This window comes from Botrytis deweyae (genome assembly GCF_014898535.1).
Source record: "Botrytis deweyae strain B1 chromosome Unknown BDEW_004, whole genome shotgun sequence".
In the NCBI taxonomy this organism is placed as follows: Eukaryota; Fungi; Ascomycota; class Leotiomycetes; order Helotiales; family Sclerotiniaceae; genus Botrytis; species Botrytis deweyae.
In genome coordinates, this window is record NW_024066211.1 from 1,827,033 (window position 1) to 1,848,290 (window position 21,258).

A 21,258-nucleotide genomic window follows, 5' to 3' on the forward strand; every position below is an offset into this window, starting at 1 on the left:
ATTAAAATAATCATCGGTCGGGATTTAGACGGCTTGTTGGTTATACTTCTTCCGTCTGCCAGTCTGTCTGTGCCTTGCCCGGGTACTCAGGCAGATTGAGTGACTGGGTGACTGGGTGACTGGACTGGCTCGACTGGGTAGATGGATCGTGATGTGTAGCATGGGAAAATGAAAATCATGTAGGTTCCTTCTCACGCAGTGCTCGTACAGGAAGGACATGCATCAAGGCGTGTTTGTATGGATTCGTTTGACGGGTAAGGTTGAAAGTCGATACTGTATATACTGTACATACTGTACATATTGTACCAAGAAGGACGACATATAAATCTATCATTTTGTTAGGTGAGCAGTAGTCAAGTACCTACATTTATCTACATCTTAGCTACATTTACTGCATCTTAGCTACATTTACTGCATCTTACCTATATTTACTGTATCTTACCTATATTTATCTCCATCTTACCTACATTTACCTCCATCTTACATCCATAATAGGGTTTCCGATGCATCGAAGTTGCTATCGGGCTTAGATCCTACTCATCGACTGGCCTGCCTATCTAATGCCTTTTAATTTTGTAATTAAACCCAACGCAGTCAAGTTGGCATTCTTCATCCTCTGGCTTGGGTAAAGATTGTCATATATGTACCGTATCCTCTGCTTTCCCAAGATCCCGGTCGAAACCTTCACAGGAAAGAAGATGGAATATACGAAAGAGACGATGCTTCACTTGGGACACTTATTATTTATATTATATTATCACCTACCGCGGAATCGAGTAATTATACGACCGTATATCGCATACTATACCATATTCACACACATCCACACACATCCACCACACCAGAATACCACATCAACATCATACAAAACCCTTCTTTGGATTTCTTTTCCCCCCCCCTTGTATCCTTTAGGGATATTCATCAGATTCCCACTTTCCCATTTCTGTGCCCCACCAATATTTCCAACATTTTTTTGATTTTTGAACCCTTCCCCTTCCTTGAACCCTTTTTGATTTGACCCTTCATTATTCATCCCTAGTCATCCCTAGTCATCTCTTAATCCCAGTTCCCACTCCCATTTATCCACATTAAAATTTAAAGAAAAAAAATAAAAAGAAACTAAAGCAAAAAAAAAAAAAAAAATATAATTCATCAACTGCTCAGGCACATTTCACTCTAAGGAAAGGGACCCATGTGTAATACGTCCCAAAGCCAAATCCCATATCTTTCTTAAGAATCCCATCTTATCAATGACCCAACCATCCCCTCACCTCTTTATATTCCGAAATATATATCTCTTCTTTGAAATTCATTCAATTCAGATCCAAAAGAAATCAACGTCGACGCAAGATCTCTGAATTCTTTGCTTACGATATTAAAAGATATCCTTCCTATCAACACCTACCTACCTTACCTACCATCAGAACATTATCTCGACTCTTCGTCACCTCACTACCGTCAAACTTATCAACGCTACAATTCCATTATCGCTGATAGTCACGACCTCGCTACATCGCTATCTATCTCTCCACCTCCTTCATAGACTTCTATTCTACTCAGACTATTGAAGACTTCTTCCTATCAACCTACTTCGAAATAGATATATTGACTCAATTCTATATCTGTACCCGTCAATCCATCAATCCATCATATTTATATGCTTGTAATTGAGAATTTAACACTCATCAATTCAACTCAACACACCCACTATCGATATCCTCTTCCCTCCCACTTTCACATGTACTCGAGATTATCTACTTCAAATTCGAATATCATTGTTCAATAAAGTAGCTTCAATCTTCGATCTCCTCTAATAAATAGTCGAATTACCGCAATTCTTCTCAAAATTACTAATACGAATTCCAACTCAATTCGCATTCCACCAGATCCATCACAATGTCTTCCACAAGAAGACCTAGTATGAAGGGTAGAGATTCCTCGGGCCGCGAAGTTTCCTTGTTAAATTCCTCCACGACGGAGATGTCTCCATCTCCTGTATCACAATCCCAATCACAATTACCACAATTACCATTCAGACAACCTTCATACGATTCATATGGATCGCAAAGATTCTCTCAAAAATCTTACCCACCAAGCTCTCCACACATGGTGCGAACGAATTCCAATGCTTCAATTACAAGTCTTACATCGGTACCAAGTTTATTACGCTCGGATTCTTACGATTCATATGAAGCTCGATCACCACTCACCCCAACCTTTACCCCAAACGCTCATGGAAGAAATCATTCATTCACCGAGCAATATGGAAAGGAAACTCCATTTTATGAGCGTAGTTCCATGGACGAATATCGTCCTTACTCCACACAAAAACCTTATCAATCAACAAATGTACAACAATATTCCGATGAACAATATTATCATGAAGATTCTTATTCAGGAGTTACTGAACGTGGACCTGGAAAACGTTACTCATGTCGATACAAGGAGCTTCACAACTGCAATAAAACCTTCACTACCTCCGGTCACGCATCTCGCCATGCTAAGATTCATACTGCCGAAAAGATGGTGTGCTGCACATTTACTGGATGTATGAAGAAGTTCACCCGAGCGGACAACATGAAGCAACATCTTGATACTCATTACAAGGACAAGCCTAGATCAGCATCGAGCAGCGCATCATCGAGTGGTAGATTGAATGGAAAGTCGACACTTACCATGCCTGCCAGAGTACAAAAGAAGGCTTCTCCATCAATCCACAACTTGCAATCTCCAAGACCTAGGATGCCATCTCAAATCTTGACTTCTGAAATCCCTCCATTCGATTTAAGGGATCAACAACAATTTCAACCCCAACAGGATTCTTATTACACTCAAATGGGATCGGGTCCTTCGCCTACCCAAACAGATTTCCAAATTCTACCTACCAGACCCAAGAGTCCCAATCGTTTGGATATATTAGCTCAAGCAGCATCGGAAGATATGATTTAATTGGTAATACTTAATATCTTACCAGTTATGAGATATTCAGAACAAATCAGAGTTGTACAGAACCATAACTTTTGTGTTTGGATCACCGATTTCCTCTCCCCGCACCAGTATATGTTTTCAGCATATGCAGGTTATATTACTTTTTTTTTTTGAATACTGCATGAAATGCTTCTCCACATCTCATCGTATCTCGATTCTTTTGGCAGTTCTTGACTTCAAAACTGTTGTTCATTGGATGAAAAGGAAGGAGAGTGGCAAATATATATTGAATGCATTTGAAACTGCATTTGGTTTTGGCGTTTTCTTTCCGTCGGTTAATTTGTATGCCGTGGTGGTACCATTTTTTTCGGATGGTCTCGGGCTACATATTTATCCGATTCTTTCGATACTTATCGGGTACTCGGCTTGGGTGGTGGATGAGATGGTGATGCAAAAAGTTACTTGACTTTTACTTCTCTTCAAGTATATACCATTTTTCTTTTAGAGGCTGTGTGCGTGTGTGTGTGTGTGTGTGTGTGGGAGGGGTTTCTTTTACAAAGGTTCTTTTTCTTTTAACAGTATATACCATGATGATGCGGGTTCACGATGTTTTTTTTTTTGTTTTTGCATGGCTTGGAAGGATAGAGATGAATACGATTCTCTGATTCGGTGGATTGACTTGGATCTATTCATTGTGAATGATCAGTTGATGGAACAGATGGAATGGAAGTAATTATGTGATTTGTTTGATGTGGGCGGGAAGGAGAATTAAGAGGGAAATTTTTATACCAAGGCTGGATGATCTGGATTGGGAATGGGAATGGGAAATTTTATGGAATGGATGGCTTGGCCGGGGGATTAGGGAAAAATATGATATAAAGGAGTTGAGGTTTTTTATTTTTCATTTGTGTTTTTTTTTGAGGTCTTTTTTGAGTGGTACTTTTTTGTACCTACCTCACTTACTCGTGGCAATGGCAATGGCAATGATACCAGGTTAAACAAGTCTTGCATGTATATGAGCACGAGCTTGTCTGTTTGGGATGGGGAGGGGAGAGGAGGGAAAATTGGATGAGACGAGATGAGATGAGATCAGATGAATGGGATGAGGAATGGAATTGAAAATATTAGCGTTGGGTATTGTGTGTAAGGGGAGGGGAAGTCAGCGAAAGCTAGATATATAGTACTAGTTGTGTTGGTTGTGTGGATACCAGTGTTGGGTATCAGCGATTATGAGATATAAAAATAAAAATAAAAATTTATATATAAAAGAATATACTTTGAGATACTTTTTGATATAAGTGAGCAGATTGTGAGGGTTAGTGTGTGTGGGTGTAAATGTGAGTGGAAGGATGAAGTGTAAGTGTGAGTGTTAGTGTGAAGTGTGGTTGTGAATGTAGGGGGATGGAATGATGGGGGATGGAATGATGAGGGATGGTGAGGGGATGAGGGAAAGGGGGGAAGGGGGTTGATGAGGGTGATGAGGGGGATGAGGGGGATGAGGGGGATGAGGGGGATGAGGGGGATGAGGGGGATGAGGGGGATGAGGGGGATGAGGGGGATGAGGGGGATGAGGGGAGGGGGATGAGGGGGATGAGGGGGATGAGGGATGAGGGGGATGAGGGATGAGGAGAGTGGGTGTGAAGAGATTGGAGAGATGAGAAGAGGTTGGAGAGTGAGAGGTTGGAGAGTGAGAGGTTGGAGAGGTTGGAGAGGTTGGAGAGATTGGAGAGATTGGAGAGATCGAATCATATAGTATATAATAGAGGTGGTAGTTTTGAGACTATGAAAATAGCGAGGTGGGAGATACCTAGAAAGAGGGAGAGGGAGAGGGAGAGGGAGAGGGAGAGGGAGAGGGAGAGGAAGAGGGAGAGGGAGAGGGAGAGGAAGAGGGAGAGGGAGAGGGAGAGGAAGAGGGAGAAGGAAGGGTGAGTTTGCTGTGATATGAAGTCATATCATTCCCGAATCCTAATTCTGCAGCGAACATTGTCGATACTCGGATGTCTATACATAACTGGGATATACATAACTGGGATATACATAACTGGGATATACATAACTGGGATATATATACATAATGTCCAGTAGGACTTATCAAGTGATCTGCTACATGACTAGTGAGTAGTAGAGGTTAGGAATGGAATATATTTGGTAGGTGATTGTTTAGTGGCAATTGTTCCAATAAACAGACTTCACTTTACTTCACTTCACTTCAAGCCAGGCGATAGTACGGTAGTTGTGAATACTCCCAAACGATATACAATGCTAGACAAAGAACATTTTATCGCATCGTATCTCTCATTTTTCCTCGAGAAGGTGATAATTACCAAAATTTGGAGGTGGCAGATACAAGAATATAATTTTGCTAGAGTTGAGGAGTGAAGTCTAGATAGAATGAATGTGGGTCGTTGAAGCCTTCACTCAGTAACAAGCGACAAGAAAAAGGAGATGATAGTATGCAAAATGACAACAAACCAACTCTTCATCAACTCACTTTTTTTTTAAAAGCATAATTCACTTGTCTGCCAAACATTCACCTTAACATACCTAGGTACCTAGTACCTAGTAATTCAAACCTAGTAGCCAATTTCTTAGCGCAAGTAAAAATAAACAAGCTGTGATGGCACGTGACGCACAATCCTCGCCTCGATTGAATATATAATTTTCCAAATTCCCGACAGAGACCTTTTCTTCTTCAACCAACACGATATTACTTGGATTGGCCACTACCATTCCAATTGAAAACTGTAAGTACTCTTTCCATCTCCTTATATTCTTTTTACAATCTGCCATCATCGATATCGAATAATTCAACATATTGGCCGATTGTCTGCACATCCAAGATCGATTTTGGCATCAGATCGACCACGAGCATACATACACGCGCCAAAAATGTCATCCAAATTCGAAGGTTTACATGGAACAACATCAAGGCGCATGTGCCATACATCTATCCACAAAAATAAGAGAGCGCGCATTTTCATATGAGCAAAATGCCTTCTCGCCGATCAAATTTGAGAAATGCGACATTTTTCGCCTTACCTCGATCGGTGTACTCGATGTTGCAGATACCGGAAAATTTCAACATTATGATGAATATTGGCTAATACATTCTATCAATAGCTGTTCGCCGGCTCCCACCCTTCTACACTTCTTTTACACCACTTGTGCTTCTTCGGGGGCATAAGTTGGTGCGCACACTCTCCCCCCCCCCACCCCCCAACCCCTCGAAGAAAGAGCTCTTAATTGAGCTATTTCTTCCGAGATTCTCTTTGAGTTTCTCACCCCTATTCTGTCTGACGGAGTAGAAATTTAAACCCCCCCCCAAACCTGATCTCACGATCAGTAGTGTGTTAGCGTTTGCGAATACAAATTTTTTTTTAGAGTCTACTTACTTCGGTAGTAGTCTCGCCGTGGTCTTTCGAGTCCGCAACCCGTCGAAGAAAGAGCTCTTAATTGAGCTATTTCTTCCGAGATTCTCTTCGAGTTTCTCACCCCTATTCTGTCGTTTGACGGAGTAGAAATTTAAACCTCCCCCCCCCTCACCTCCTCCAAAGATGGTTCCTCCAAAGAACAATCAGGCCCCTAAGAAGGATAATAAGGCAGGAAACTCTTGGGTTCCCAGACCCAATGGAGGCTCTGCACAATCCGGGCCCAGTGTTGGACCGAAGCATGATTCCAAGAAGAGAAAGAACGCTGGCGGCAATGACGCTGCCAAAAAGAAGCAAAATACAAGCCTTGAGCTCTCTCTCTTCAAGAATGATGCAACCAGGCCAAAGGATGGGAAAGACAAACCTTCTGGGCCCGAAGTTAGGGCAAAAAAATAGGAGCAGGGCCGTAATGGTGGTACTAAAACCTGTCAATGCTTCCTTTGATGGCAACGATGAAATTAAGGTCTTGGGCCACCTAAAATCAACCTTCGAATTGGCATCGCAGGTTCCTGCCTTGAGATTGGAAGTTGATGGGTATGCGGTTGTACTTCATGTGCACAACTTTTTTGTAGAGAATGCTGGGTGTCTTACTTTTACTAATCAAGATCGCATCTTCAATAGAGTATTAATCCCATCAACAAGCAGCAGCGGAGGCGAAATCTTTAGTGTGAATGGAATTATATTCACATTCACCAATGAATTGGACATGCCCGAACTCACTGTGAAGCAGGCAGAAGAATTTTTCACATTTGGAGGAGGAGATCTACAAGCAAAAGGTGACGATCCAGCCGGCCAAAAAGGAGGTGTCCTCGCTCTTAAATTCACATTGAAGGGCCGCGTTTCGCCACCAAGAATGGTTACAGATGGTAAAAATTCGAACAATACTCGTGCTTTGGAGCTTCAAAGAATGTTAAATAAAGGTCCATTCACTTTTACCTTGGTTCGCAGATTCGGAAACTACCACGATGAATTAGATGCATACTGGACACACAGAGTCAGAGTATGTGCACAGGAAGGAATATGGGCTATGTACAACAATATCTTGTCAACCAGAGTGGGCCAAAGATTCGAGGCATGGATCGAAAATCCAGCAAAAGCACTTCCTCACGAACCTTGGATGGCAGTAGGAACCCCCGCGGAACATGAGATTCAAAGATACGAGTCGCATGAAGCCAGAAACAATTTTGGGTCTATGGCAGAGTGGGAAATCGTACTCAGCGCGGCTGTTATTCATGACGTCGCAGCCTCGGTCAAGCTGAACGAGCAATACTACAATTGGGATCGAACATATGAAGCAATTGTAAGGTATGTAAAGAATGATTATGTTCAACTTGAATTTGATATCCCAAGTCGTGGGGAGTTGTCCTTCCCTTCAATTAGTGGAAGCACTCGATTTCTCGTTAGATATGGGAGATGCACAACAGCTGAAGACTCTAATGCCGAGTTAGAGAATGACGAAGACGAAATTGAAAATGGTGAGATCTTAGAGGAAGAAGAGACTGAAGCCTCTCCAGGTGCTGCTAACATCACTAATAGCCAAGAAAGTTCTGAGACTAACCTTATAGATAATGAAAGAGGCGAGCAATCAATCTATGGTTCCAGCGAAGATAAGGTTGCCGTCCAGGATGTTGTGATTGACGGTATCAACAACGTAGAATGGACCGCTCAAGTTCTCGTGGCCAAGGAGAATAAGCAATTTGTCATTTCTTTCACCATGCCTCAAGGTAAGAAAAGAAAATTTCACGTAGGAAGCAAAGTCGATGTTCAACTGAAGGTCTTGAAGAATCACCTTGCTACAACACGACAACTTAAAGCTATTGGTATGATTGCCGAAAATAAAGCTAAGGACGATACTTACGGACGAATTCTCCAAAGATTTATACTCGGTGAAGGTATGGCTGATGTTAAACATGATATTGAGGATCACCTCCTTTCTTTGAAAGAAATCACATACAACAAACTACCACTACTCAACCAAAAGGTATACGACCAGTGGCTTGAAAGTTGCAAACTTAACCTTATGCAGCGAGAAGCATACGACGCGGTTATCGAGGATGTTTTACCAGCTACAATTATTCAAGGTCCATCCGGAACTGGTAAAAGCTTGACCTGCGCTGTTACATGCATTGGAATAGCACAACTTGGCTATAAAGTGCTCTATGCCACATCTACCAATGCAGCTGCAGAAACCGCATTGCTCTCGATCTTCAACGCAACCCAGAAACTATTCGAAGCTGTCGATCATCAAACAATTGGCATAAATCCCGCGCCCAAACTCCAGGCCGAGATCAAGGAATCAAAAGAGAACTTCGCTATCATCCACTTCCCAGCTAACGCATCCACAGAAAACGACTTTATGAAACGAGACGACGAAAGAAAAGATGACCAAGAAGATAATCCCCTCGACGCCTACCGAATCTCAAATCACGTCATAAAATCTTTCCACCGCAAAGCCAATAATCCGGAAGTAAGCAACACCACGCGCACCAAAGCCCGCAACTGGCTCGCGACGCTCCAACGAGTTCGAGAAGGAAAATCCGTCGCGGCAGAACGATTCGTCAGAGAAGGAATCGCCGAAATGGGAGAAGTTGTTCGGGACACCCATACCAAGATCATCATCTCCACTTGCAATAATTCTGCAGCGCTGCGCGATATGGGGTTTCAACCCCAGGTGGTGCTGGTGGATGATGCGTCTTGGGCGAGAGAACCGGATTGTATCGTCCCGCTTACGTTTGGGCAAGCTCATGTTGTTTTGTATGGAGATGTGGAGAAGAAGGGGGTGTGGCCGGGGGTTAAATCGTGGGGGAGTAATGAGTTTGGTGCGCAGTTGTCGAGGAGTCTTTTTGAGAGATTGGTTGCGCTGGGGAATATGGCCGTGGTGAGGTTGGAGTAGTGTGTTGTAAGATGTTCTTTGAGGAACTTTTTTTCTGTAGATTTTGAGGGTTGCTGGTTATGGATTTTTGACGGTGGTTCTTCTGTGCACTTTCTATCTATGGACCTATGTATACAGATGGGATTGTAGTATCGAATCGAATTGAAATTGAAATTGAAATTAAAATGATGTATATATGAGATAGAGTGTTGAAACGAGGAAGTAATGTATAAAGGGAAAAGATATTATCATTCTTATTTTCAATCTTCGTATTATAGGATTATACATAGTATTCAGCGAACATTCCTCATCCTCATCTCATGCATGCTCGTCAGCAGCTCCGAAAAATCTCCCAGGGAAATCCAAGTGCACTCCATCCAAACCTATCCTATTCCCTAATACCCCTCCCTACCCACCAACTTCTCCCCCCCTTAATTAACAAAAAATCCATCCTCTTTCCCCTCCTCGTTCATCTCCCCCCCAACATCCTCCTTCCCAAACACCGTCCCCTCAAACTTCGGCACATCAAAAGTCCCCTCGGGATCCCTCCCCTCCCTCAAAATATATTCTCCCACTCTACTCCTACTCCCTCTAATCTCCCCCAACCACCCCGTCATCTCCAACGCCACCTTTTTATTCCCCTTCGCCCCCCCCTGAATCGCCGCTTCCATAACATGATACCTACTAACCTCATTCCTCAACATCATATCAAACGGCGTGGTCGTCGATCCCTCCTCCTTATAACACGCAATACTCATTCTCTCCAGATTTGGTCTTCCAAAAAGCAATCCCTTAATCTCATTACTATACCCATGATAATTGAAATGAATGGGTTTATCCTCCGTGAACAAACTATTAAATTCCTCGCGGGTCAAGCTATGCGGGTGCAAAGTTTCCGCTTCCAGAATCATCAAATCCGTTACATTGACCACGCGGATTCTCAATTCCGGACACTTCTTACGGAGCAAGGCAGCGGCAACCACAACTTCAAACATGAGTTCGGAACCGATTCCTACGAGAACGACATCCGGATCAAGTCCATCGTCTGTGCTGCAGAATTTCCAAATCGAAGCACCGGCTTGACAATGTTTGTTTGCTTCTTCGGGACTGAGGAAGACGGGTTGAGGTTGTTTGGATCCAACCATGAGGTTTATGTAGTTGGTTGATTTGAGACAGTGGGCGATTGTTGAGAGGAAAGTATTTGCATCGGGTGGTAAATAAACTCTTGCAGCTGTTGGTTTGAGATTTAGGACTGCACCGATGAATGAAGGATTTTGATGCGAGAATCCATTATGTTCTTGACGGGTCCATGTACTGGTTTCGATGTAATTGAGAGATGAGAGATCAGCTCTGAAACGGGTTTCTCGAGCCATTTTGTTGAATTTACTATATTGAACCATCATGGTATGAATTATACCAAGGAAGGATTCATAGGATGGGAAGATTCCAGTACGTCCCGTGAGAGTATATCCTAGAAAATAATGAATATGATGCAAAAGAAAAGACGAGAAAAATAACGTACCTTGAAGGAAACCTTGACATGTATGTTCACTAAGAATTTCAATAACTCTTCCACCTTTAGCATGTGAAAATTCATCCCATTGAAAATCACGTCCTGTATGCTTAAATACTGCGTCAAGTTTATTACTGACGAGTTCATCTGGAGAGAAGAGACGAAGGGATTTTGGATTATCAACCAAAGTTTGATCAATAAGATCACCAATGGCTTTCATGCAAGAAACTTCTGTTCCTTTTTCAACACCATACTTCTTCCAATCTGGGACTTTTAATACTTCATGGTTTTTGTATGTTTCTGGTCTCTGGCCGAGTTTTTTATGTTCGGGTGGGATGATTGCCTTGACGGAGTCAACAACATCACCAGATTCCGTAAATAATTTAGCTGGTCCATATGATAGAAGCCATTTTTGGAGGTCAGCAAGTTGATCTGTATTCGATTTGACGGCCATGAGAGGAACTTGATGGGCATGGAATGACCCTTCAACATATTCTCCATCAACAATCTTTGGACCACTCCACCCTTTAGGAGTTCTCATGATGATTACTGGCCACTATTTGATGTTAGTATATTATTTTGATTTAGCAATGGGGGAATTACTCTTGGTTTCATAATTGGCTTTCCAGATCTGGCAGCCTTTTGAATTTTACGAATTTCATCAAGAGCCCATTGCATACTTGTTGCCATATCACGATCCTAATGTATGATTAGTATGATTTCCTCAACAGGACTCCACAGCACAATTCTCCCAACTTCCAAACAACTAACTTACGATATCTTCTAAATCCTCAACAAATCGACATTGATATCCATAACCAGTAAATAAAGATGCCAATTCCTTATCATCCATACAACCATAAATAGTTCTCTCAGAAATCTTGAAACCATTCACATGAACAATTGGAATAACCGCACCAGATTCCGCTGGATCAATATATTTAGCTGCATGCCATGCAGTAGCTGTTGGACCCGATTCAGCTTCACCATCACCGACTACACACGCAACTACCAGATCTGGATTATCCATCACCGCACCAAAAGCTACCGAAAGAGCATATCCAAGTTCTCCACCTTCATGGATAGAACCTGGAACTTCGGCACTGATGTGAGAAGGAAATCCAGAAGGGGTACTGAAACCAGTAATGAGGTTATGAAGACCTTGTTTATTGTTGGAATATTTGGGATAGAATTTTGCCAAAGTGCCTTCTAACCAAAGGGAAGAAAGAATTGCTGGAGCTCCATGACCCGGTCCAACAACATATATCATGTCAAGATCATTCTTTTTAGTGAGATAGTTGAGATGAGCATACACCAAAGTAAGACCAGGACATGTTCCCCAATGACCCAAAAGTCTTGGTTTTATATCATCAAATGTGAGATCTCTTTCCAAATAAGCATTATCAGAAAGGAAAATCATAGCTATGAAGATGTTAGCTTGAGTATAGTGATATTCCTTTTGCATTGATTACCAGCAGCAATGTAATTGCTAGCTCTACGAAATTCTTCAAGTCCTCTTAAATCATCATCGGGGATTTGTAACTTTTCCAATTTGACTGCTAAATCATTGACCGTTGCCGAACCGGGTATATTGGAATTCAAAGCTTGAGGATTTGGTCTATCTATGATTTCTCCAGGCATATTTGAGGTTATTGTAGATTGATTGTGAGGGGTGGTTTGAGGTTACTGTGGTTGTAAATGTAGTTGTAGTTGTGGTTGTGGTTGTGGTTGTGGTTGTGGTCGTGGAGGTATATCTTTATTTCGTTATTCGCCTCAATATATATCGTTTACCTTGATATCAAGCAGACAATACCGATATCTTCAAAAGCCAAGAGATAGAGGAAAGACGAGCAAAGTATTGAGAAGAAGAAGAGAGACAAATGGATTATTTCGAAGGTAGAATATACTTGAGAAGAGTAAAGATCAATTGAAAAGATAAACAAAATAACATTCCCCCTCCTACCATTTCTCCAAACACAAAACAAGCTCTCGAGCTCTCCACTTCTTCCGTCGTAACAAAGGAACAAGTGCGTCACATCTATCATTCATCATTCATCCATCATCATCATTATCCATCATACATACCGGGTATATACATATCAACAAACTAACGATGCCGACAAATCCGACACGATACCAATACCTAGACTGAGATGCATCCACCATTCACCATCCACGGCCAAGGCCAAGGCCAAGGCCCAACTAGATGTCGATTTCCAGTATTCAAAGGTTCTAGAAGGTATGGATTTTGAGAGAAACCCCGAGATTGGAATTCTCTCCATGAGTTTGGAAGGCATTTGATGCTATTTGATGTAATTAGTTTGTGATTCGTAGAAGCTTGCATGAAAGTCTCGTATTACGGTATTGGGTAGGAAGAAAGCTTGACGTTTGTATTAACGTCATACCCCTCTCTAATGAGTGGAGAAGGGATAAGGAGTATTTGATTGAGATCCGACCATCTTTATATATGGAAGTACGAGTAGTAGTAAATCAATTCCTCTCATGACAATCGCAGTCACATCACTCAATAGAAAGAAAGAATACATCTAATCAATATCCTCTTTCTGGATGAAACGAATACCCCCAACCCAACCCAACCCAACCATCACCATTTCATATCAAGGCGTGAGTGAGGCAAGTAAGAATCCAAAGAATCCACCATCCAAGATTTGCAGTATCTTCGTAATTCAATTCAATTCAATTCCCCTTCCCCTTCCCCTGCAATCAAACAACCAGACCAGACTTCCCCCTGTAAACATCCGCCCGTTCCCGATAATCCGGAAAAGCTTCTCAAGAGCTACCGGTATTCTTCTTCTATCCCCTGTAGCTTTGGTGCATCCACCAAATGTACGTAGACCAATCGATAAGTGTCAATTCTCGGCTTTCGATAAGAAATTCACGTACGACGACGTATGGCGGGGAATTTCTGGAACGTCATCTGTGCTGCTTTGGTATGTATGATACGATTATGGGACGAGAGGTGGAAAGGGATTGATGAGTGTGGGATGATTTTTTGGGCGGGATGTATTTGTCTACCTACTTAGAAGTATACTTCTAAATATTAAGCTTGGTTCTCTAATCTAGTTCATATATTTATTTGTATGGTTTCTTTCTATCAGATTCATCAAGATCGAAAATTGTGTGCCAGTGTCAGTGATAGGTTCAAAGAAAGACAACGATTGGAGATTTAATTCATACATTTCTAGGATATCTACCTACTCACATTACTACCTAGATACTCATTTACCATCTCAACCATCCATTGGGGATCTTGAACCTTTGAACTTTCGAACCTTCACACACAACAAACTACAAACCGCAAAACACAATCCCTCCCTCTCTCCCATCCACCACCACCTCCACCACCCACCATGTCCAAAATCATCCTCTCCATAAACGCCGGATCCTCCTCCGTCAAAATCTCCATCTTTTCCGCCTCGCAAGGCGACCCCTCCCCCAAACCCCTCGCCGAAGCCCAAATCTCCAACCTCACCTCCCCACCCCCAACCTTCAAATACTCCCGCGACGGAACCTCCATCCTCCAAAACCAAACCCTCGATTCCAGCATCACCGACCAAAACTCCGCATTCCAATACATCCTCACCCAGCTAATCGACGACCCCTCCTTCCCAGCCATCACCCAACTCTCCGACATCGCCCTCGCCAGCCACCGCGTCGTCCACGGCGGCGCCTACCAAACCAGCCAACCCATCACCGGGGAAACCCTCCACCACCTCGAAACCCTGACCGATCTGGCTCCGCTGCACAACGCCTCGGCCCTCGCCATCATCCAGCACTGCATCACCCACCTCCCTTGCACCCGCAACATCGCAGTCTTCGACTCGCAATTCCACGCCTCGATTCCAGAGCACATCTCCACTTACCCTATCGATCAGGAAATCGCAAAGAAGAATGGTCTGAGAAAATATGGCTTCCACGGCATTTCCTATGCGTTTATCACGCGGAGTGTGGCGGAGTTTTTGGGGAAGAAGGAAGAGGAGACGAATATTATTGCGTTGCATTTGGGCAGTGGGGCCAGCGCGTGCGTGGTCAAGAATGGGAAGAGTTGGGATACGAGTATGGGGTTGACGCCGTTGGCGGGATTGCCGGGGGCGACGAGGAGTGGGAGTTTGGATCCGAGGTATGTATTTTTATTTCTCTACTTCTATCTCTATTTATTCATCTACCCCTACCTAAAATTCCCCTCTCCCAAACCCCCCTCTCCAATTCCCCCATCTCCTCCCCATCACCCCCTAGCTAACACCCTCCCCCTCTAGTCTCGTCTTCCACTACGCCACCAACGTCGGCAAGCTCTCCCCCAACTCCACCTCCTCCCTCCACATTTCCCGCGCCGAAGAAATCCTCAACAAAGAATCCGGTTGGAAATCCCTCACCGGCACCACAGATTTCGGCACTATTACCTCTTCCTCCTCCTCCGATCCCACCATGAAACTCGCATTCGACATCTTTGTCGATCGAATCCTCTCCTACATCGGACACTATTATATATCTCTGCATGGAAATATCGACGCGTTAGTTTTTGCAGGGGGGATTGGAGAGAAGAGTGAGGTTTTGAGAGAGAGGGTGGGTGAGGAAATTAGGTGTTTGGGGTTTGAGATTGATGGGGAGAAGAATGCAAAGAAGATGGAGGGAACGGTGCAGGAGATTGGGAAGGAGGGGGCGAAGCATCGTATGTTGGTTTGTAAGACGGATGAACAGTTTGAGATGGCGAGACATTGTGTGGTTGATGAGGGACTTTTTGGGGAATGAGAGGAGTGGACATGGGGGGAGTCGAATGATTGTGTGCTGCAAACATTGGGAAGTGGATTGCGAAGTAATGAAGTCAAAGAATATCCAACAGAGTAAAATGAATGAAGGTATCAGCGAAGGAAAGAAAAGCAAGAAAGGTAGAAAGCAGATTAAACCCAATTTTTTGAGAAAATAATAAAAATCCAAAATACCATGCTCGCTACGCTACGCTCCATGGGTATATCTACAAAAAGACGAGAAGAGTACTATGATCCTCTATTTTGCATCGCGCCATAAACATCCAAGCCCCATAATAATGATAAGTTTCCAGCGCCACTAAGCAAGCCGCGGGTACGCTCGCAAGAATATCAAGCAATCTTTCAATGTCACCATCGCAGTCCTCCAGTCTTCAAATTATCCATCTCTTCATATAGTTCGATCCGACCTTGGATCTCCACTCATCAGTATTCCGAAGAAAACCAATCTTCACCTCACACATGTGAATTTCCACCATCATCCAATAAAAACCGGCATTCTACTCCCCTTCAAATCAGGCGGAACACCACATTTATCATCTTTATTCCAATCATGCAACAAAAGCCAACACAACATTCTAAACATTAGCGAAACCCAGATGATATTCCTCTGTTCCCTTTCCGAGGAACTCAACTCCTTCCCATAAATATCACATTTCGCGACCGCGGGCCGAATCTTCTCAAAATATATGTTCAGCAAAGGTTCTTCCTTTTGAACAGAAACGATGGAATTCAAAGAGGAATTAAAGTTAATGAGGATTTTTGTTACTTCATTCAAATGAGCAACGACAACTTGAAGAACATCTTTTTGTCTGAGTTCGTGGAGGAGGTACTTTGTTTGGTCGTCTATGGCATCGTGGATCTTTTCGCGCATTTCAATGCTGAGATTATATTCATCGATTTCTTTTCCGAAATGAAGGGATTGGATATCCCGCCATTGCTCAATGATTTTGGCGAAGGGATGAAGGTTGGAAGTTTCATCGTCATCACTTTCTTTTGCATAAATGTCCCTGAGCTTCTCCTGAAAGATGGTCATGAGTTTGGAAACTTTCCAAGCGGGTTTTGAACCGGCTTTTTTCAACCAAGGATCTTGAGTTGGGTTGGGAATCATTCTGAAATTGCTTCCACGAATTCGAGTAACCTTTCCAAGCATGCCGATGATTTCAAAAGATACTATGCAAACAATTAGATATGGATCTGCAAGAAGAGTAGAAGTGGAACCTACCAGAGAAGATATGCCTGTGATCTTTTCTGTAGCGCTCTAGTATATCAGGTGTACAGCCAAGTGACTCCAATGTCAAGTCCACATCATCTTGACTTCCAAACTTTAATTCTAAACTTTGAGATTCCGTATCATCCTCTTTTAAGTATCCCTTTTCCTCGAATATATTAGGTACCGTCCCAAAGCATAATGCCTTGATATCATTTGATGGAATGACACGATCTTGCTCAAATTTAGATCTTCCCGTAACAGTGAACACAACCATAACACCTAAACCATGAACCGACGTCGAGGTAAGAATAAAACCATTGCCTTCAGCTCTAAGGTTCCATTGTATTTGATCAAAGACCTTCCAATACATTCCCAATAATGCCATCATTTCCACCAGGTGACATATAGCAGATGTAGCATATGGTTTAGTCATGCTAGCTGGAACGAAATCCCAAGACCGAGTTTTCACCTGTAAACCCACAGCTAATTCGTACTTTGGAGGTTTTATCGGTTGATGTCCAACAGATGGTGGTCTACTCGGTCGAGTTTTCTTGTCCCATTCTCGCGATATTGATTCCTCAGTTTGTAGACTCGATAACAACGTAACCCAAGATGCCCGTTCATCATCTGCCGTATGAATCCGTTGAGTAGTTTCCTTGTCTTTCTTTAGTTGGTCAATCCGTTGGCGAACTTTGGTATTCTTGTATGATTCAGGAGTGCCATCGATATAATGAATTGGCTTATTCGAAATTGGACCCCATGGATTATCCGGCGGTGCAACGAGTATAACTGGAACTTCAAAAACGACCTCGACTCGAAACTCCCGTATCCTTAACTTTCGATGAGTTCCCTCGGACCAAAGCCCCATCACTGACTCGGCACATCGTCTATACCCCTCGGCACTCGAGAAATATTGCTGTGCCACCTGCAAACAAGTTGTCAAGAGTGCTATTACCGCAACAATCAATGCCACGAGCCCAAAAACATTTTGGTTGAGGTTATCCAAAGCCGACATATTTCTTGGCTCTCAGCCTCGTCTTGTCTGTCTCTCAAATTTCCTTTCGATTTGCAGGCAGGATCGTGAGTATATAAAACAAAATTCCTATGCAATCAAAACATCGCTCAAAATCGCTCAAAATCAAAATCAAATCGAAAAGACATGCAGAAAAGAATAAAAACAAAACAGCACGATCTCGAGATATATACAATGTCTATTAATATTGTACAACATGAACATCATCAACAGCGACACGAAAAAGTTACCTGAGCCCCCAACCTTGTGTATCTATCACGCATGGAAATGGGTGAGGCTGAAGAATTCATGGGTTCTGAATGGTTTTGCTGCTTGCCAAGCCACTGAGCCACAAATATACCCTGTGCTGCATGTCAGCTTGAAGGAAGAGATGCAAATCAAATCATTTTTGGAAATTTGTAAGTTTTGGATACCAATTCAGTATCTTATCATCTGATGTTGATAAAACTATGAGTATGTGGTGGATTTGAGAGATGAGATGAACTTATTGAGTGTGGAGTGCAAGCACGGATGTGGACTAACTAATATTTGAATATTTGACAAGAATTCATTAGAACCGATTTGAGAATCAGAGAGACAGACCTCCTTCCTGAACAATCTTGTAAATGCAAAGGTGGTCTAGAGTGTGTGTCCATTTCTTGTGTTTCACATTGTCTACAATGAACATGCAGAAGATGTAGAAGATGCACAATAATTAGATAAAAATGCACACATACATCTAGCTTCATACATATCATGAGTTCACATCATTTGCACGTACATCACCATCACCATCACTATCACTTAGAGACTAGAATGATATTTAAGATCATGATCAATTTTTTTGCCTATGAAATTCTGAATCCATAAAACCATCGTGTCAAATACATGAATATCCTCTGGTAGTACATTGTTTATAATCATGATCATGATCTTGAAAATAAATTAAAGGTAAAAGACCGCAAACATAAACAAATTGGAATTTTGTTTTGACACCCAGTCGTCATACAAATCAGATATAGTTTGACCATAGACGCCAATCAAATTAAGATAATTTGAAAACGTCAATCAAAGCGTGTGCATCATCCTATGCAATATGCCCACCATCCATGATACCAACACAAAGACTCTTAGAAAAGTCATTTGAGATCCTATGCAGTCAAAAGTAACCTTTCCTCCCCGAATATCACAATGTACATGTGAAGGAAGGCTCAAACGCCATGAGAATACAAGAATGGGAAATTCGAATTTGGTGATGACAGATAAAAATCAAGAATAAAAGTTTAATCTTGAGATAAAAACTTGACATCGAGAAGTCATGATGATTATGAAACAACCCATTCAGAGTCCTGAAGGTCTTTTTGAACGTCATGAACATTATAATCACTGTCGACATAAGTGAGGTCTGATGTCCACTTTTGTCCTGGAGCACTTCTTTCAGTCTTTGGTGGAATGGTGTACTCTTTTTCATCAGTCGAACTAGTGGTTCCAGCTCCCTCTGCACCAACAACCTCCTTCTTATCCTTCTTCGCCTTCTTCTTCTTACTTGAAACTTGCTCCCATTCACGAGAATCTTCAATGATGGTCTTGACACGCTCATCATCGTCACCATATCCTTGCCATTGAGTACCAGTAATCTCGCTCTCAGAGAAGTTTTCAGCTGGAACAACAACCTTGACCTTCTCATCTGTCTTGTTTTCGGCGGTGTCGAGTAAATCGAATTTGTTGACGGGAGCGTTGGATGTGTTGGAAGAGGAGGCAGTCCAAGCAGAGTTAGCAGCTTGGGAGGCCATGAATTGACTACCATCCTTAGCAGCTCTACCTTCAGCTTCTCTGGCGGTACGACGTTGCTTCTCTTCCTTGACCTTGCGTTCCTTTTCCTCTTGCTCTCTCGCAACCTTGGCAGCTTCAATCTTGGCGCGGTTTTGTCTTTGCTTCTTGGTTTCAGCAGGTTGAGGAGCGGCCTTGGCCTTCTCTTTCTTGGCTGGCTTAGGGTTGGTAGGTTCAGTAACTTTCAAGACGGATGGACCAGGAGCGGCAGGTTCAAGCATATCGGCGATACCACTTGCGACAGTAGAAGTACCCTTGGTTGGGCCAACTTCAGGAGAATCAGTCAAGGATTGATCATCATCAGCATCGCCAGCGGTCATGTTTCCAGAGTCCTTAATCTCCTTTTCTTGTGCACGAGATTGTTTGACAGACTTTTGACGATTTGTAGATGTAGAGGAGTTACCAGAGAATTGAGTACCAGCTTGAGTTTTGGCGAATTGAAGAGCGAATTTACGGTTGTTCTCCGCATCGTTATCATCATCATCGGAATCATTGGCGACCGGCTTAACAGTTTCTTGTTTGGGTTCGGGTTTTTGAGGAGCGGGAGTTTTCTTCTTCTCAGCTTTGGCAGAAGACTTTTTATCTTGTTCACCACTGCTCAAGCCATCCTTCTTGGATTTCTTGGACTTTGGTTCCTTGCGCTCTTCAACAACCTTGCTGGCTTGCTTGACGGCAGTTTGAGCTTTAGCCTTGACCTTAGATTTGTTGTTAACGTAGTAGTATCCTGCTGCCCCGAGGACAACAGTCCAGCCGATAACGGTGGTGAGTAAACTTGTGCTACTCATGATGAATAAACCGCAGATAGTTAAATGTCGAAGTGATGTCGTAATCAAGCTCTAGAGCTCTCTCGAATTGGGGATCGATCGATCGACTTATTGGGACATCAGGAGATGTTCTGACGAAGAAGTTTTCTGTTTCGTGTGGAATTGAATCAAAGTGATATTCAATTAATCGTCGAGATGACAATTTTTTGAAGAAGGATTTGAATATTTATGACTATTCGAAATAGAAAAAGAATGTCCTCGTAAGTAGGAGAGCAAAAGAAGATGGGGGGGTTATAAACCCTATTTCGCCGTGTGAGTTTTGAGGAGAAACAGTATCGAGATGTGGCCTTTAAGATTAAGTACAGACCAAGTCGGACCCTAAAAAAGTATTCGGATCAAATCCTAATCATTATTGGAGCTCCCCATGTTTTCTAGCGTTGCTTTTTAAGTGTATGCAGGGGAACCTAATTGGGTAAGAGCTGTATCGGATCAATTAGTTCCGAATCACCGATATGACTAGATGACTTCTTTTGGTGCACCAGTGCTCGAGGTGGTGAATTTGAATGGGTGAACCACCAGTGAACTGTCTGAGAGGATTACATAATGACAAAAGGTGGGGTGTCTGAATCACAAACATAGTTTCGTAGGTGATTGCTTGATTGCTGTGCTAGACTGTTAGAGTAGACGAGGTAGACTACATACCTACTAGACTAGAGTAAACCGAGGGGATAAGAGATACATATACATTTTTGGACATCACATACGAGTATACACACATCTTTGAACTTGTAGCAACTACCTGTCTACAACACTTCTAGTTAACAATCAATCCAGCTAATCATTACTCAGCGAGACTGTTTAGATTATTAGTTCACTCCCTTATCATTCATTATATTTATCATTCTTTTCTTTCC

The 21,258-nt window shown here is 42.6% G+C and overlaps 6 protein-coding genes across 6 annotated transcripts; 3 read left to right on the forward strand and 3 right to left on the reverse strand.

Moving 5' to 3' along the window:
• Positions 1 to 1,896: 1,896 nt before the first annotated feature.
• Positions 1,897 to 2,949, forward strand: EAE98_002544 (uncharacterized protein; the record flags this gene model as incomplete). The annotated part of the gene is made up of 1 exon (XM_038950164.1): positions 1,897 to 2,949. One exon carries the CDS (start codon positions 1,897 to 1,899, stop codon positions 2,947 to 2,949), a length of 1,053 nt encoding a protein of 350 aa, XP_038813903.1.
• Positions 2,950 to 6,482: 3,533 nt separating this feature from the next.
• On the forward strand, positions 6,483 to 9,249 carry EAE98_002545 (uncharacterized protein; the record flags this gene model as incomplete). Its single annotated transcript, XM_038950165.1, has 2 exons — positions 6,483 to 6,734; positions 6,820 to 9,249. 2 exons carry the CDS (start codon positions 6,483 to 6,485, stop codon positions 9,247 to 9,249), a joined length of 2,682 nt encoding a protein of 893 aa, XP_038813904.1.
• Positions 9,250 to 9,659: 410 nt separating this feature from the next.
• On the reverse strand, positions 9,660 to 12,485 carry EAE98_002546 (uncharacterized protein; the record flags this gene model as incomplete). Its single annotated transcript, XM_038950166.1, has 5 exons — positions 12,214 to 12,485; positions 11,517 to 12,163; positions 11,345 to 11,440; positions 10,751 to 11,297; positions 9,660 to 10,699 (listed from the first exon to the last, which is right to left on the reverse strand). Exons 1-5 carry the CDS (start codon positions 12,380 to 12,382, stop codon positions 9,660 to 9,662), a joined length of 2,499 nt encoding a protein of 832 aa, XP_038813905.1. The 5' UTR covers positions 12,383 to 12,485.
• Positions 12,486 to 14,112: 1,627 nt separating this feature from the next.
• On the forward strand, positions 14,113 to 15,511 carry EAE98_002547 (uncharacterized protein; the record flags this gene model as incomplete). Its single annotated transcript, XM_038950167.1, has 2 exons — positions 14,113 to 14,882; positions 15,019 to 15,511. The coding sequence occupies 2 exons, from the start codon at positions 14,113 to 14,115 to the stop codon at positions 15,509 to 15,511; spliced, it is 1,263 nt and encodes a 420-aa protein (XP_038813906.1).
• Positions 15,512 to 15,714: 203 nt separating this feature from the next.
• EAE98_002548 (uncharacterized protein) lies at positions 15,715 to 17,985 on the reverse strand. Its single transcript, XM_038950168.1, has 2 exons — positions 16,751 to 17,985; positions 15,715 to 16,698 (listed from the first exon to the last, which is right to left on the reverse strand). The coding sequence occupies exons 1-2, from the start codon at positions 17,751 to 17,753 to the stop codon at positions 16,004 to 16,006; spliced, it is 1,698 nt and encodes a 565-aa protein (XP_038813907.1). The 5' UTR covers positions 17,754 to 17,985; the 3' UTR covers positions 15,715 to 16,003.
• Positions 17,986 to 19,075: 1,090 nt separating this feature from the next.
• Positions 19,076 to 20,365, reverse strand: EAE98_002549 (uncharacterized protein; the record flags this gene model as incomplete). Its single annotated transcript, XM_038950169.1, has 1 exon — positions 19,076 to 20,365. One exon carries the CDS (start codon positions 20,363 to 20,365, stop codon positions 19,076 to 19,078), a length of 1,290 nt encoding a protein of 429 aa, XP_038813908.1.
• Between the last annotated feature and the right edge of the window lie 893 nt (positions 20,366 to 21,258).